General features: G+C 39.9%; 1 protein-coding gene across 1 annotated transcript in view; it reads right to left on the bottom strand.

Moving 5' to 3' along the window:
- Positions 1 to 7,531: 7,531 nt before the first annotated feature.
- Positions 7,532 to 14,900, bottom strand: part of usp12.L (ubiquitin specific peptidase 12 L homeolog) — a 40,995-nt gene continuing 33,626 nt past the window's right edge. Inside the window, 4 exon segments of the mRNA NM_001095928.1 lie at positions 7,532 to 7,750; positions 9,804 to 9,882; positions 10,290 to 10,487; positions 11,604 to 11,687. Coding sequence (NP_001089397.1) covers positions 7,649 to 7,750; positions 9,804 to 9,882; positions 10,290 to 10,487; positions 11,604 to 11,687 — 463 coding nt within the window. The 3' untranslated portion in view covers positions 7,532 to 7,648.

The following is a 14,900-nucleotide window of genomic DNA, read 5'->3' as shown; positions in this document are numbered from 1 at the left end:
TTGGGATTTATAGACTAAGACACTTCCCCGGCATGTTTTCAGAACGTATTTGGTATTTAACATTTACGTCAGCCGTATAAAGGAATGCCAGACTCAGGCAGCAAGTGATACAGAGGCAACAAGACTGGGGTACGTTTGGTATAGTTCACTTGCACAGAAAGGAATCATTACAGATTTAGACCTCATTCTGTGTGTACTCTAGGCACTAAAATTAAGTAATATTATACAAAGCAAAGTACTGGTATGTGTATGGCAGTCCACAGATTCAAATATACAAGTACATGTACTACAGACAGTGGTCGGTTCGGGGATCGGCAGGTGTAAAACGGTCATGTGGCCAGTACATGGTGCATCTGCAGAAGTAAAGAGGAACTACACCTTTTGGCTTCCAATATTCCATTTGTTTATGCTCTCCTCCATCCTTTCGGCCCATGGTCCAATAGAGGGTGTACCCGATCAGCCTGTTTATGGCTACATGTATGCTGATGGCACTTATTACCTGCTGATGTGTTTTAGCTGGTGGAGAAGTGCCAGAGTCCACCTTCTTCCATTCACTTGAATGCAAACTGGTACTGCTAGAGCACTTCTATGGGCCCAACCCAGTAACTAGGGAAAGGGCTGTGATGGCCCGAAACATGTCGTGTCTTGCAGTTAAATAAATAAAGAAGTTTTAGCAGTAAATCTGCATCTGAAGTGCTCTCCTTTCGCTGATCGACTGTCCAGTAACTAGGGGTAACACTTGCCCGGTATTTCACCAGCCTAGCTAGTGAAATAACAGCCAAGGAAATTGAAATTGCCTGTAAATTTGTAATCCCTAGTTGTTTTCGCCCCTGGCCTGCTGCCAATCACCTCTCTCCTCCCCTAAACCATGCCTACTCAACCATGCCTACTCAAATCTCCAAATCTAACCCTCCATTTATGGGTCAGCCGGTCCCTGCAACATCATAACTCCGGCCCAGTTCCTTACGCCATCGGCCGGCATGGCCAATAAGAAAAGGCGGTAACCCCATTGGGGACATCAGAGGGGGGCAAGCTCGTACATCACCAAGGATTATAGAGCACAGCTGCAGCATGCTGTAAAAGTTATAAAAGGAGAAGGAAAGGTTAAAATTAAATAAGCTTTAACAGAAAGGTTTATATAAATACACCAGTAAACCAACAAAGTAATGCTGCTCTGAGTCCTCTGTCAAAAGAAACACAGCATTTCTTTCCTTCTATTGTGTACTCTTGGGCTTCTGTATCAGACTTCCTGTTTTCATCTTAAACCTCCAGGGCTATGGCTTGAGCATGCTCAGTTTGCTCCTCTCTCTCTTCCACCCTCCCTGCTGTAAATGCAGGCAGGAAGTGATATCACACCAAGCTGATATGGCAGCTGCTATCCTGAGTTGTTTACTCAGGTATGGTAAAGCATTCTACAGAATACATATAGTGTTATAGCTTGACTATTGTGGCTAATCTATTAGCAATAAACTGCTTTGGTAGCTTTCCTTCTCCTTTAACTGCCACCTGCACCAAGCCGAACCCTACAGGGGATATTGGGCTTCAGCCCAAACCCAGTGGATTTATGGGTATCAGGCCAGCCCACCCATCACTAGTGCACAGTCTTTGGGAAGCAAAGGGATAGCAAGACCCAGTATTCATCACTTTAACAAGGAACAAAGTGAGGGAAGGATTGAATGACTGCCAGACTAAGCAGAATTGGGAAATGGTTCCCACGAGTCAAATGCAGACTATTATGGATTCCACTCAATCTGTGGAATTGTGAATGTCATATTCCTATAGTGTTTATGTACATTACGTAATACCAGCTGAATGAGCTCATGTTAGAAATGAGGGGGGTTATATTTCTCTTAGAGGTGCAGGACTTTAGGGCACTAAGATGCTCGTAAGGCCTAAAGGTCTTGGTTGTGATATAGAGTTCTTTAAAGACACAGGCACAGAAAAAGTAAAATCTGAACATTGATTGAAACACACAAAAAAAAAACAAACATCAAGTTTTCTTCCATTTTCATTTAATTCTGTAGAACAGGAAAATCATTACAACACAACAGGTTATTTCAAGCAAGCCCTTTAATACAACCCGCCAAATATCTAGAAATCTGTATCAAAAGTGCAACTTCTCATAATTTATATGTTGTTTAATACATCTACGTATGTTAACAAATAACATACATTTCATAAAATTCTCGCTTCTAATATACAAAATACCAGACTGCTGTCCCAAACCGGCCGTCGCGTCATGGCGCAGCAGTTCGTTTCCACTATTTACATCTGAAATCGCTCCCCGTCTTCGCTACGTCTAAAAAATATTCCTATAGCGTTTCATTACCTTGGTCATTTTCATCTTAATTATGTTAATAGAATTTATTCTTCTTAATAAATTTGTTAGGTCGTTTTCCGTTAAAAGTTTTCAGCGATTTTTTTTTTTTTAATTTTCGTTTTTTTAGCTGCACTAGAAGTAAAATTTAATTTATCGTCCTGATCCGCCACCTGATAATTTATAAAAAAATATATTTATATATGTACAAACACAAGAACGCGTATGAAATGGGCTTTGTGGTGAAGAATAACAATTGCAAAAAAAATAAAAATCTTATGAACGTTGTTTTTAACGCTTGACAAAAACAATTGTGTACTTGCCGTGTGTTTCGCTATAAAAATGGATAATAACAAACCTTGGCCTTGAACATAAATAAGAGACAACAAAATGGAGGCAGAGGAAACGTCCGTTTAGAGTAGTTTGTTGGAAAAGCGATGTAGTATTTTTATTGAACATTATACAATGCAGTGTTGGGTTGTAGTAGTAGGAACCCTCATCTCCCTTAAGAGGTCGTGCTTTAAAGGGACACTTTCGGTTGGTATTTGCCTCAAGCACCCACGCCTTAAAGCCATCCCCATACACAGGTTAATAGAAGGTCCTTTGAAGAATTTTTTTCCCTGACCCACTGAGCTAGCGGCTGCCCTAGCGACAAAGTCAATTCTACTTACATCTATGGTGAATACCCGAAAGCACCAATGCATGGCAGTTTGCATTGTTTTTAAATGGCAATTGCTTGCGCTTGAGCTTTCTGCGAACTGCCATACAAGCCAACTGCTGAATTCAGAATCCAGCAGAAAAATATGGAGGGCTAGTGGCCATATAAAGAGCAATAGTAGCATTCTGAGATGTTTGTGTAATGGTTTCAGGAGTTAATCAGAACTATTAGTGATGAAGGGTTCTTCATTGATAAGGACATTTCTTTCTGTCAGATCACATTGACTGAACGACGCCGATCCGAACTGAACACTGGTCAGAAATAGGCCGACTCCTTTTGGAGGCAAATCAGCTACAAATGTGGATGACAAACTTGCAAATTTGTCCAAGGGAAAAATGATTGTGTCTGGGAAGTCTGGGAGTTTTAATCGTTGTCACTTCCTGTCTGTTGAAGCCCTGACGCAGATGATACAGGTGCCACAAGTGACCAATGTAGAGAACTCACCAAGTAGAATCAGTGGTCCAGGTACTCCGGCACCAGACCCTCAGCTTAGGGGACGAAAAACCGTTAATTTCATAAACAAACAAAGGTAGGCCTCGTGACCACGATGAAGTGTCTGCTGAGCACAAAACGTGAAAGGCCACTGGAGGTGTCTATTTTATTTTTGTCCAATAAAAGTTTTTTTTACTTTTTATATTTGTGGCCCTGTGGATTTCCTAGAGTGCCGAGAGGTCTAATTTGGTTTGTTCATAAAATTAACAGTAGGTAATCATCCAGTAGGAGTTGGTGTATATACCAGTGCAGGTTTTTTTGACGATACATATATTGATATCACTGCATGAAAAAAATAACGTGTAAAACAGCCTTTTGCCAATCATGGACCTACTTTAGCCTGACATTACAGTGCCAATGTGTTACTCTGCAAGCACAGCCAGGGGGAGAGTTATCCACTAGAGATGCACAATGGGAGAGTACAAGTAAACGCATTTAAACCTGTTACACTGGAATTCAAATGTACATAGCAACACCCCTATTTATGCCTTGTATTTATTTTGAAAAATGGAACCCCCTCTCCACCCCATCACTGATGCATAAGGAAAATTTTAAAAAAGCCAAGCAAGTTGCCGCTGGTGTTTAGGGTTTTGGGGTGGGCTATAAAAATACAAAAGGAAGATCAATGGCAAGTTGAGTGTTACTGGTGGGACACCAGTGAGATCATATTGCTGCTTCCTAGTGAGTAACAGATTGTCTTTGTATCAGAAGTGGAAGCAGCAGCAGAACCTTTGTGAATATTATGACAACAGAATGGCTCCAAGGCCTCGAGAGACCCAAACAAAGTGATTCATTAGTCAATATGAATGTTCTATGAGCAGAGTATGGAACTAGCAGAACATGACTTTTCTGTACAAGCCAATGAATCACTTGCTGGCACTGCATGACTGTATAGTGCACTACATGAAAGTAGAGCTACGAGCAACGTTCCCGAAACTAGACCTTAGTGGGTCAACTACAAACATCCGCATCCAAACAACATGAAGAACAACTCAACTGGCAAGATCAACTGATCACTCCTCCCCATGTGCAGGGTGAAACAGGGCTTCTGCAAGAATAATAAACAACAATAATTTTGGTCCTGTGCCAAAGTTTGAATTATAATAGGGGCCAAGGAAGATCCATCCTGAGAAGACTACATCAAAAATGCCAATAAGTTGCCATCTTGGTCTAGAAGGGCAGATTTGGCAGTTTTTATCAAGTTGTGTAATGAAAATTACAGCTTGAAGGTCAATGTCTGACGCAAGCTACCGTCAGCTGAAGCCAAGTAGCTCCGCTTTTCCTTGATAAATCCAAGTCCATAAAACAGATCACAAAACACCACAATGACTTAGATGGCCCCACCTCCCTCTTGCATGTAATTTATGGCAAGTGTGGTTAATATAATTCAACCAATAGCGTGGCGAAAACCAGCGCTCACTAGCACGAAGTTAGACAAAAAAAGGGAAGAAAAATGATACCGATATAGTGCAGTATTTTTTAGATACCATATATACTCGAGTATAAGCCGAGTTTTTCAGCCCCCAAAATATGCTGAAAAACTCTACCTCGGCTTATACTCGGGTCAAGCGCAAAAACGGTCGCCGGCGTCTAAGAATAGTCGCCGGCGCCTAAGAATAGTCACCGGCGTCCAAGAATATTCGCTGGCATCCAAGAATGGTCGCCGGCATCCAAAAACGAGACGCCGGCATCTCCAATGGGAGTAGAAACCCTCAATTTTTTGACTTACCAGAAGCTGCTGCATTTCTCACCCTCGGCTAATACTCGAGTCAATAAGCTTTCCCAGTTTTTGGAGGTAAAATTAGGTACCTCGGCTTATACTCGGGACGGCTTATACTCGAGTATATATGGTATATTAACACACCGCTTAGTGCTCAAGCGAAATATTGAACATAGGTGCCTTTATTATCCAAATTGTGCACCCCTTATAACGCCACTCCAAAGCATGCAATGTGATGTATTCAGATGAATACATCACATTGCATGCTTCGGAGTGGCGTTATAAGGGGTGCACGGTTTGGATAAGCAGGATAATAAAGGCACCTATGTTCAATATTTCGCTTAAGCACTAAGCGGTGTGTTAATATATCTACAAAATACTGCACTATATTGGTATCATTTTTCTTCCCTTTTTTTGTCTAACTTCGTGCTAGTGAGCGCTGGTTTTCTCTACGCTATTAGTTGAATTCTACTACAAGTCTGAGGGAGAACAGAAACTATTTAAACCAGCAGAGGAAGCAAACTACCGGAACCTTGACATACCTTTTTTTTTTTTTAAGTGTTGTTAATACACTCATACCAACATTCCTTACAAATAGCTATTAAAAAAAAGAATTCTGAAACTCGACCCAAGATATCTAGGGCCGCTAGACTGTATTTGATACACATTCATTCATCTGCCAGGCATTTACATTCAAACACTGTCTGACAGTTAGGGTGGATGAAGTAACAAGTGTCAATCACGAGAGAACCCATACAACTTAGCATTATACATATGAATTGGTGCCACTATGACCGATAACACCACCTATAGCATTTATATCATTTACAGAAACATCTATCTATTAAAAAAAAAAAAGTTACCCATTATGGGCGTGAAAAGTCTTTTGTAAAAGGCTTAGGTTCTAATGGAATAAAGGAAATATTGCTAAACCCTATGAAACAGACCCACGTTTGCAATGATATTCCTAACATTAATCAGTGTGACACAGGAACACAATTGAATCCGTCAGTGTTACACCAGCAAGGTCGGTGGAATTTTGCACACATTCACAAAACAATCGGCGACACAGGAAAAAAGGTTCAAGTTAAAGCGATAGGTAACCCTAACCTAAATGTATATACAAGGAAGGCCTTTCCTTGCTGGATGCAATGGTGAACCCACATCTGTGCAATGCTCACGTTACAAATGATGGTGCGGAACTCTACTTTGGAAGAAGGTGAATTTGTTGTATCCTGCAGCATTGTTGTAGAGTTGTTTCTTCGTTTAGCGAGGACAAAAACACACAATAGCAACAGCGCTCACTATAGCAGGGAACCCGCAGTTGGGTTCGGCTTTGAGTTGACATAACTGCTGAGTTATTTGGAGAGCAATGATTTTGCTGAGCTGGAAATGGCATCGTACTTTTAAAGGTTACTATGCCTTTAACTGCCTGTAGGAACAAGCGTCTATGTGTTCTATGCTGTACACCAATTTCATATCATGACTGTTGACTATGCTCTTATAAACAGCATTTCCTGACCAATAAGTTAATTCTTCTACAAATAAAATACATGAAAATCTTAAATTAATTTAGTGAATAGTATACTTTTGCTAAAGTAATGATATATATATATCTGGGAAAGGATATAGAAGAAAAAAAAAAAACAGTATTCATTACAGGTTCAAATAAATAGAAGGTCTGACATTTTGACTAACGGCATCCCCAAATAACAGGGGAATAAACAATGATCATCCAGACTCTTTGTTCCCAACCTTGTGACACCTCACTGCACTGCAAGCCTCATTGCACAGACATGGCGCAACTTCTATGTCTTTAATGCATTAGACAATTCTCCTTGTCCTCTTTAAGAAAGGCAAATGCGGTTGCTGGGCGCAAATATTGATTCCTTTTTTTTTGGGTTTGTTTTTCGGAAGTTAGCTCAGTTACTAGCATTTCAGAATGGGTGTCCTGCCATTCGATTCGTAGACTGGTCAGAACTAAACATGTAGGCTTGAGTTCCTTCTTTTGGCTGCCATGTTTTTAACATTGCTGGCAAAGAAAGGAAACGAGAATGCTCTCTCTCTCTTTTTCTGGAAGTCGGATCCACCAATGGAAATGGCCATTCCTGGTTTTGCTTAGGAGCACTGATGGAACGGATACCTGAGCAAATAAATCAGTTTTCATGATATGAATTTCTTTGTCCTATTTACCCATGTTCTTTGCTTCGGCATGTGCAAACTACGCTAATGCCCCCTGAGCTCCTTGCTGTCCGCTTTTTTTTTTTTTTGCCTATATTTTTTCCTCTATATATATATATATATATATATATATATTTATATATTTGTTTCAGTGCTAAATTCTTTTTTCGAGTTAACATTAGCAGAAGGTGAGGCAGAAGGTATCTGTCACAGTCCTTATTCAGTCTCGAGACTGGTAGAAAAGAATGTATCCCGATTCGGAGTTCTTTGAGATATCAGATGTCAACCCGTAGAATTCCTCTATAGCTTGTGCATCTATTTTCTAGAGGACATAAAAGACAATGAATAAAGGCAAATTAATGCAATGCAGTGTGTATATATATATATATATATATATATATATATATATATATATATATATATATATATATATATATATATATATATATACACACACACACACAGATGTTGAGTTAGTAAAGCAGCTGAGAACTGCATGGCTTATTAGCAGTCAATTCAGTTAAATTGTGTGCACCATATCCCTCACTGAGGCAACTTTGGGTGACTATTGAAAACGCATCGCTGCGTGTGCATTAGCACAGGCAATTTTGCGCTGTAGCCTATGGGGAAAAAACGCTGAGGCAGTTCGGGGAGATAGTCACGCAAAAGACGTGGCGATAAGTCGCCAGGCGACAAAATCTCCCCGAATCTCCTCGTCTGGCCTTACCCTAAGGGGCAGTGACACACCAGGAGATTAATCGCTAATGATAAATCGCTGCTTCTCTGGGCAACTAATCTCCTGCACTCTCCAGTAAAAAGCTTTCCCATAGGCAATAATGTGAATTGCTGGTGGTAAAACACGTGTCGCTCCAGTCTCCCAAAATCGCTACAAGAGGAAACTTCAAGAGATTTTGGGAAACTGGAGCGATACATGTGTTTTACCACCAGCAATTCACATTATTGCCTATGGGAAAGCTCTAGCGATTAATCTCCTGGTGTGTCACTGCCCAGAGGCAACTGCAAATCAAAACCTGCTATGCACCTTGGATCTCTTCCTATTGAATTGTATGGGCACCCAATGGTTAGTGCTCAAAACTTCCGTATTCACCACAGCCCTTACATACAAAGGACAGAAATAAACAAGAATGTTAAAGGAAAACTATACCCCTCAAACAATGTAGGTCTCTATAAAAAGATATTGCCTAAAACAGCTCATCTGTAAAACGCTGCATGTAAATAAACCATTTTCTTAATAATATACTTTTTTAGTAGTATGTGCCATTGGGTAATAATCGTAAATAGAAAATTGGCATTTTAAAAAATATGGGCCGCCCCTGGGGATTGTATGAGTCACGATGCACACAAACATACCAAACAAACCATACTTGTTAGGTCACATGAGCCAATTAACAGACAAAATTGTGTCTTTTGCTCCCACACTTGCCTTGAGCCACATGAAATGGTGGCTCAAGGCAAGAGATGTAAAAGGGCAAGATTTACTTAAAGTGGACCTTTCACCCAGACACAAAATCTGTATAATAAAAGTCCTTTTCAATTTAAACATGAAATCCAATTTCTATTTAAGCATTCATAGCTGGTGTAAACTCGTTTAAAAATCTCAGCTGTCAATCAAATATTGTCTGCCCCTCCTCTATGCCTCCAGGCATAGAGGCGGGGCAGACAATTACTTTCACTTTCCATTCAGCACTTCCTAGATGTCACTGCTTTCCCCACATTCCCCTTTCTCTTCACCATTTAATTGTGTAACCAGGACATGGGGATGGACATTGGGTCACCACATTCTGGTGCACAAACAAGATGATGATACAAGACTTGCCTTAATAACAGTGTCCATAAAATGGCTGCTGCCTGCTTGCTATAAATATGAATTCCCAGACTGAAGGAAACAAGATTCAAATAATTTCTATAGTGTAATTACAGTTCATTTTGCTTGAATATGATAAAATAGGATTTTGAATATTTTGAATATTTTGAATATTTTTTTTGGGTGACAGGTCACCTTTAAATATATATACCAGTTTGATAAGATTGTTTAATATGCTACTTAATTTGATATATACAATCTGTTGCTCATGTATTAATTTTGGGGGGTAATTGTCTTTAAGCGGTAACTAAAATAGATACATATGAAATCCATTATTTTTAATATGGCTGAATTTGAACCATAAGATACATGTTAAAATTCAAGTAAAATTAAGTTGCATTATCTATACTAGTTGTCCAGACCAATAAAGACATTTAATTGGAAGTGTTTGGATTTGGCTGGGATGAGGCCCAATGCTAAAAAATGCTTGGGTTCTGTGCTTCCGTAAATTTAAACCCTGAGATTTAAGTACCACTGAGACGTCACTTACCTCTACAATATCATCATCGAACAGCAACCAAAAGTCATGACTCTTCACTATTGCAATATAATGTCCTCTATTTGGACCACTGTAAAAATAATTAAATATTTGCAGTTCAGTAAATAACCTTTATTAGTACATTTCCAACACCTTGATTTTACACAGTACATGGATGCAAAAATCCAACTTAAATTTATTGTTAATCGTGCTTGTGTTGATTTCCTCCCACATCCCCAAAAACCTACAGACAGGTTAATCTAATACATCTGCTAGGCAAAAGGAGCCCCCATATAAGATATATTGAATCATTTATCTGACACCCAGATGGAAAGTATCTTATTTCAGTATGATGAAGCTTAAATAAAATTCAAATCTTCAAGATAGTTCCCCTTTAATACAACTGTAGAGAAATCGATGGCATTGCTATATAAATATGCTATGTAATGAAATGTTCTCTCACATTGAACAAATATTTTTATTATTGAAGCGCATTACCTTCCGCAGTGCACGACCACAGCCACAAGGTCATACATTCTGTCTGGGTTGGTGGCATCTCCTGATGTGTTAAACAGCCGAAGTTCTAAAGGAAAGACTACTCTGTAGGAGAGCTTTGTATATCGATGTAGTTGATCCATGTACTTGAACCTTTTTAGGTGGAGGGCTAAAATCATAGGCAGCTTTTTAACCTTCATCCTTGGGGAGAGAAGACAACAGTTACAAACCCACAGCAACTGTCATATTAGGCAAATATGAGCTAATATTTGGATAGCTGACTGTGCGGGGACGGCTTCAGAATAACACAAGAATCAGGCAGCCATGGCTACTAGTGATGTGTGGGCCAGCTTGAAACCGGCGGGTCGTGTGGGTTTGGGCTGGCTTCTGCAAAAAATCTTGCTGGTTTGGGTTGAGTGCTTCCCTGTCCGCGACCTGGCACTGCAGGCTTCCAACCCATCAATTTATACTCCCGTCTGCCCCGCCCCTTTTGTGAAGTCAGGGGGCGGACACAGGTCTATAGAATAGAGGGGGCCGGGTAGACTTAGGGTTGGGAGGGTGCGGGTCGAGGTAAAACTTGACCCGCACATCACTAATGGCTATAAATGCCATTAACTAGGGATGAACCGAATCCAGGATTCAGTTCGGGATTCAGCCATGATTCGGCCTTTTGCACGGAATCCAGGATTTTGCCTTTTTCAGCAGGATTCGGCCGAATCCTTGCGACTGCCAGAACCAAATCCGAATGCTAATTTGCATATGCAAATTGTGGGGAGGGCGGGATTTCACATGACTTTTTGTTACAAAACAAGGAAGTAAATCAAATTTTTCCACTTTTTCCTTTCCCGTCCCTAATTTGCATATGCAAATTAGGATTCTGATTCGGTTCAGTATTCGGCCGAATCTTCCAAGATGGATTCGGGCGAATCCAAAATAGTGGATTCGGTGCTTCCCTAGTAAAAAATGTTTTCCCCTTCCCACCCCTAATTTGCATATGCAAATTAGGATTCGGATTCAGTATTCGGCCTAATCCAAAATGGTGGATTTGGTGCATCCCTACTATTAACCCTGTCATTTTGGGGTGAACAAATGGAAGATAAAAAAATAATGTAAACCTTTTGTTTTCACTGCGGAGTAGTTCTCTGATACTATGCAATGATTCAATCTAATGGTAAATGGAAGGCATGCAACATTAAGGGAAAATTGATGGCAGGTTCTAGCTCGGTACCTTTGAAAGTATGTTTTTTTCTATTTGGTCATTCCAAAAATGTGATTGGTTAGATAGGTTCCCCAATTTCATTCGCTGTGATCATTTACCTTTTGTGTGCTTCCTGCTTACTGCGACACTCTTCACAGTAATATTTATATTCACTACAAAGTGTTTCTGTATTACTAAAACCCCTGCAAAAAAAAAAAAATAAACACAATTTATGGTTAATGAGGATTAGGAATAATAACATTAATTGTTTGTATGTAGCAAATACTCACACAAACACACTGGGAGATTGCAGCTGGCTACTTATGGGGTTTTGTTTCCTATGGGGAATAACAGACTATACAGCTATGGGACCTGTTAAACAGAATGTTTGGGTTTTACGGATAACGGATCTTTCTGTAATTTGGATCTTCAGCGCTTAAGTCTACTAGAAAATCATGTAAACATTAAATAAACCCAATAGGCTGGTTTTGCTTCCAATAAGGATTAATTATATCTTAGTTGGGATCAAGTACAAGCTACTGTTTTATTATTATAGAGAATAAGGGAACCTTTTTTAGAAATGTGGATTATTGATTATAATGGAGTCTGGGGGAGACAACCTTTCTGTTATTCGGAGCTTTGCGGATAATGGGTTTCCGGATTACGGATCCTATACCTGTACTACCTAAAATAAACTATTCTAGTCAGCAATAAGTGGCAGTTACTGTTCTGCATGTGCAACATTGTCTTTACAGCCACAGCGTTTAAAATTAACCAAGCATTTATAAGATTAGGCTATGGAAAAACAAACAGGCCATAAGAGAGCACTTGTTTGGACTTTGTTTCCTTATAATTATTATGTTTATCAGACAACTGTGACACCTAAAGCTCAGCTTTAATGGATTAAAGGGGTAGATCACCTTTAAGCAAACTTTGAGAATGTAATAAAACATCCTATTATTAGCAACGTTTCCATTTGTCTTGTTTTTTAATCATTTAAAAAAAAAATGATTAACTTTCTTTTTCCAGGTTTCAAATGGGGGGGGGGGGGTCTGTAAAAACAATTGCTTTGTAAGGCCCAGTTTTATTATGACTTTTTATTACATATCTTTCTCTTCAGTCCCTGTTCTATTTATAGTTTAGTCTCTCTTTCACACCATTGCCTGTGGTTGCTAGGGTAAAATCATACCTCCCAACATTTTGGAAATAAAAAGAGGGACAAAAAAGTTGCCGAGCATAGCGCGTTGAAATGTCTTTGGCCCTGCCCATTTTTGTGGCCACCCCCTAATTACCATGTTAATTTTACAAAATTTGGACATATTTCTGTGTTTTTTTCCCCCAGTTATTACAGTTTTGCTAATGAAGGTAATTGCCCTTTAAGCTGTGAGTCTAACTTCTCCAAAGAGACCCGTTCTCTTATATTGTTACAATTACATATTTGCTTATCTCAAAATTGTTACATAAGTATCTTAACTGCAGCTGTGGCTGTTCTGGGCTCTCTACCAAAAGCCAGTTAAGTTAGAAACTTTGTTTCTTTTTCTGGATGTTCAGTGCAGAGGAAATCTGGACTTTCCATTACAAAGGAGGGACTGAGGGTTGAGCTGTCAAAAAAGGGACAGTCCCTCTAAAAACGGGACAGTTGGGAGGTATGTAAACCGGATAACTGCTTAATGGGAAAATATACCCACTTTTGTGACATAAGCTCATTGAGTTGGGGGAATGTAGAAAAGGTGCATACGAACTACCTGAACTTCCACAAACTGAAAAGAAAATCATGATAGACTGTTTGTTGGTCAGCCCACCACCAAGACTCTGATGGTAAGGCAATCCCTCCCTCAGCTTGCTTCATTGGGGAGAGTTGTATTCACAGACTTGACTTGATAACTTTTTAGAATATCTGTTGAAAGCTGGGGGACTGCGAGTCACAGTATTCATCACTTCACAATGTAACAAAGTGAGGGAAGGGGTTACATTAAGTATCAGCAGAGGGGATCTTGGAAAATAGCTTGTTGGGGTATCATGGTTTCCTTGAGTTTGCTGAATCAAGTATTGTTTAATAAAAAAACACAATAATATTTATACCTGCTATTTTGGATAGTGTTTATGCACCATTTCTACACATACCCAACTGAATGAGCCATGTCAATAAGCGAGTATATTTTCCCTTTAAAGGAGAACTAAAGCTTAACTAAAGAAGTAGCTAGAAATGTTGTATATTGTGTTTTGTGCTTCTGTACCAGCCCAAGACAACCACAGCCCTTTAGCAGTAAAGATCTGTGTCTCCTCAATATGGGAAACAGCCCTTAGGTATGACAAAACATTGTCTCCCCCTACACACCTATATGGTGCAATCCTAAACTAAGACACTTTCTGACAATACCAGACCCAGTACTTTGGGCAAGATATAATATCAAATACATTGGCCAGCTCTATGACAACCAGGGGTTTAAATCATATAAAGATCTGGCAACTGAGTTTGATCTTCCAAGAAACATGTGGTACAGATATTTTCCACTAAGACATGCAGCACTTAGCCAGTTTCCGACTGCCCCCAAGATGTCCCTCTCCTTGCTTGAGGAAACTCTATGGTCACCAAACCAGGAGAAGCTAGTATCTCGCATTTATAACATTCTTAATAAACAAAGAGGCGACCCCTATGCACAATGCTATACCAAATGGATACAAGACATACCACACTTAGACCTGGATGACTGGGACAATATTACACATTCATATCTGCCTTCAGTAATAGGTAGCAATGACATCCTAATACAATATCGCATGATACATAGAACCTACCTTACTCCGACAAGGCTGCACTCCATGGGCCTTAAATCAGATAATATTTGCTTTAAATGTGGGATGGATCCGGGCACGTATCTCCACACCTTCTGGATGTGCCCGAAGTTGATCAAATTTTGGGACAAGGTGGTTAACTACGTAACACAAACTCTTAATATACAGAGTGTGCGGACGCCGGAGGCATGCCTTCTAGGTCTTGTTGAAAACATTACATTTGACAAATACCACCGTATTTTATTGAGGTTGCTGTATCTTTACGCAAGGAAGGCGATTACTTTAGTCTGGAAGTCACCCAGAGCCCCCTCCTTAAAACGGTGGAAATCCCTAGTGAACGCGGCTCTTCCCCTATACAAATTAACAAGCCTGAGTAGAGGTTGCCCGGACAGGTTTGGGAAGATCTGGGGCCCATGGTTAGATGAACTTGACACAGCCTCTGTGCAGGACAATGGTTAAGGTGCTACAAGATTTATACACTGCGTCACTTATGATGCTTCGCCTCGGCCTACCCCCCCCCCCCCCTTTTTTCTTCTGTTACCCTTCCCTCTGTTAAAAAGGATTAAAAATGCTTGTACCATCTTTTCCTGTTTCAGTCTAGGTAGGCATTGCTACAGTGA

This window comes from Xenopus laevis, chromosome 2L, assembly GCF_017654675.1.
Source record: "Xenopus laevis strain J_2021 chromosome 2L, Xenopus_laevis_v10.1, whole genome shotgun sequence".
Lineage (NCBI taxonomy): Eukaryota > Metazoa > Chordata > Amphibia > Anura > Pipidae > Xenopus > Xenopus laevis.
This window is presented reverse-complemented; position numbering and strand designations above follow the sequence as displayed.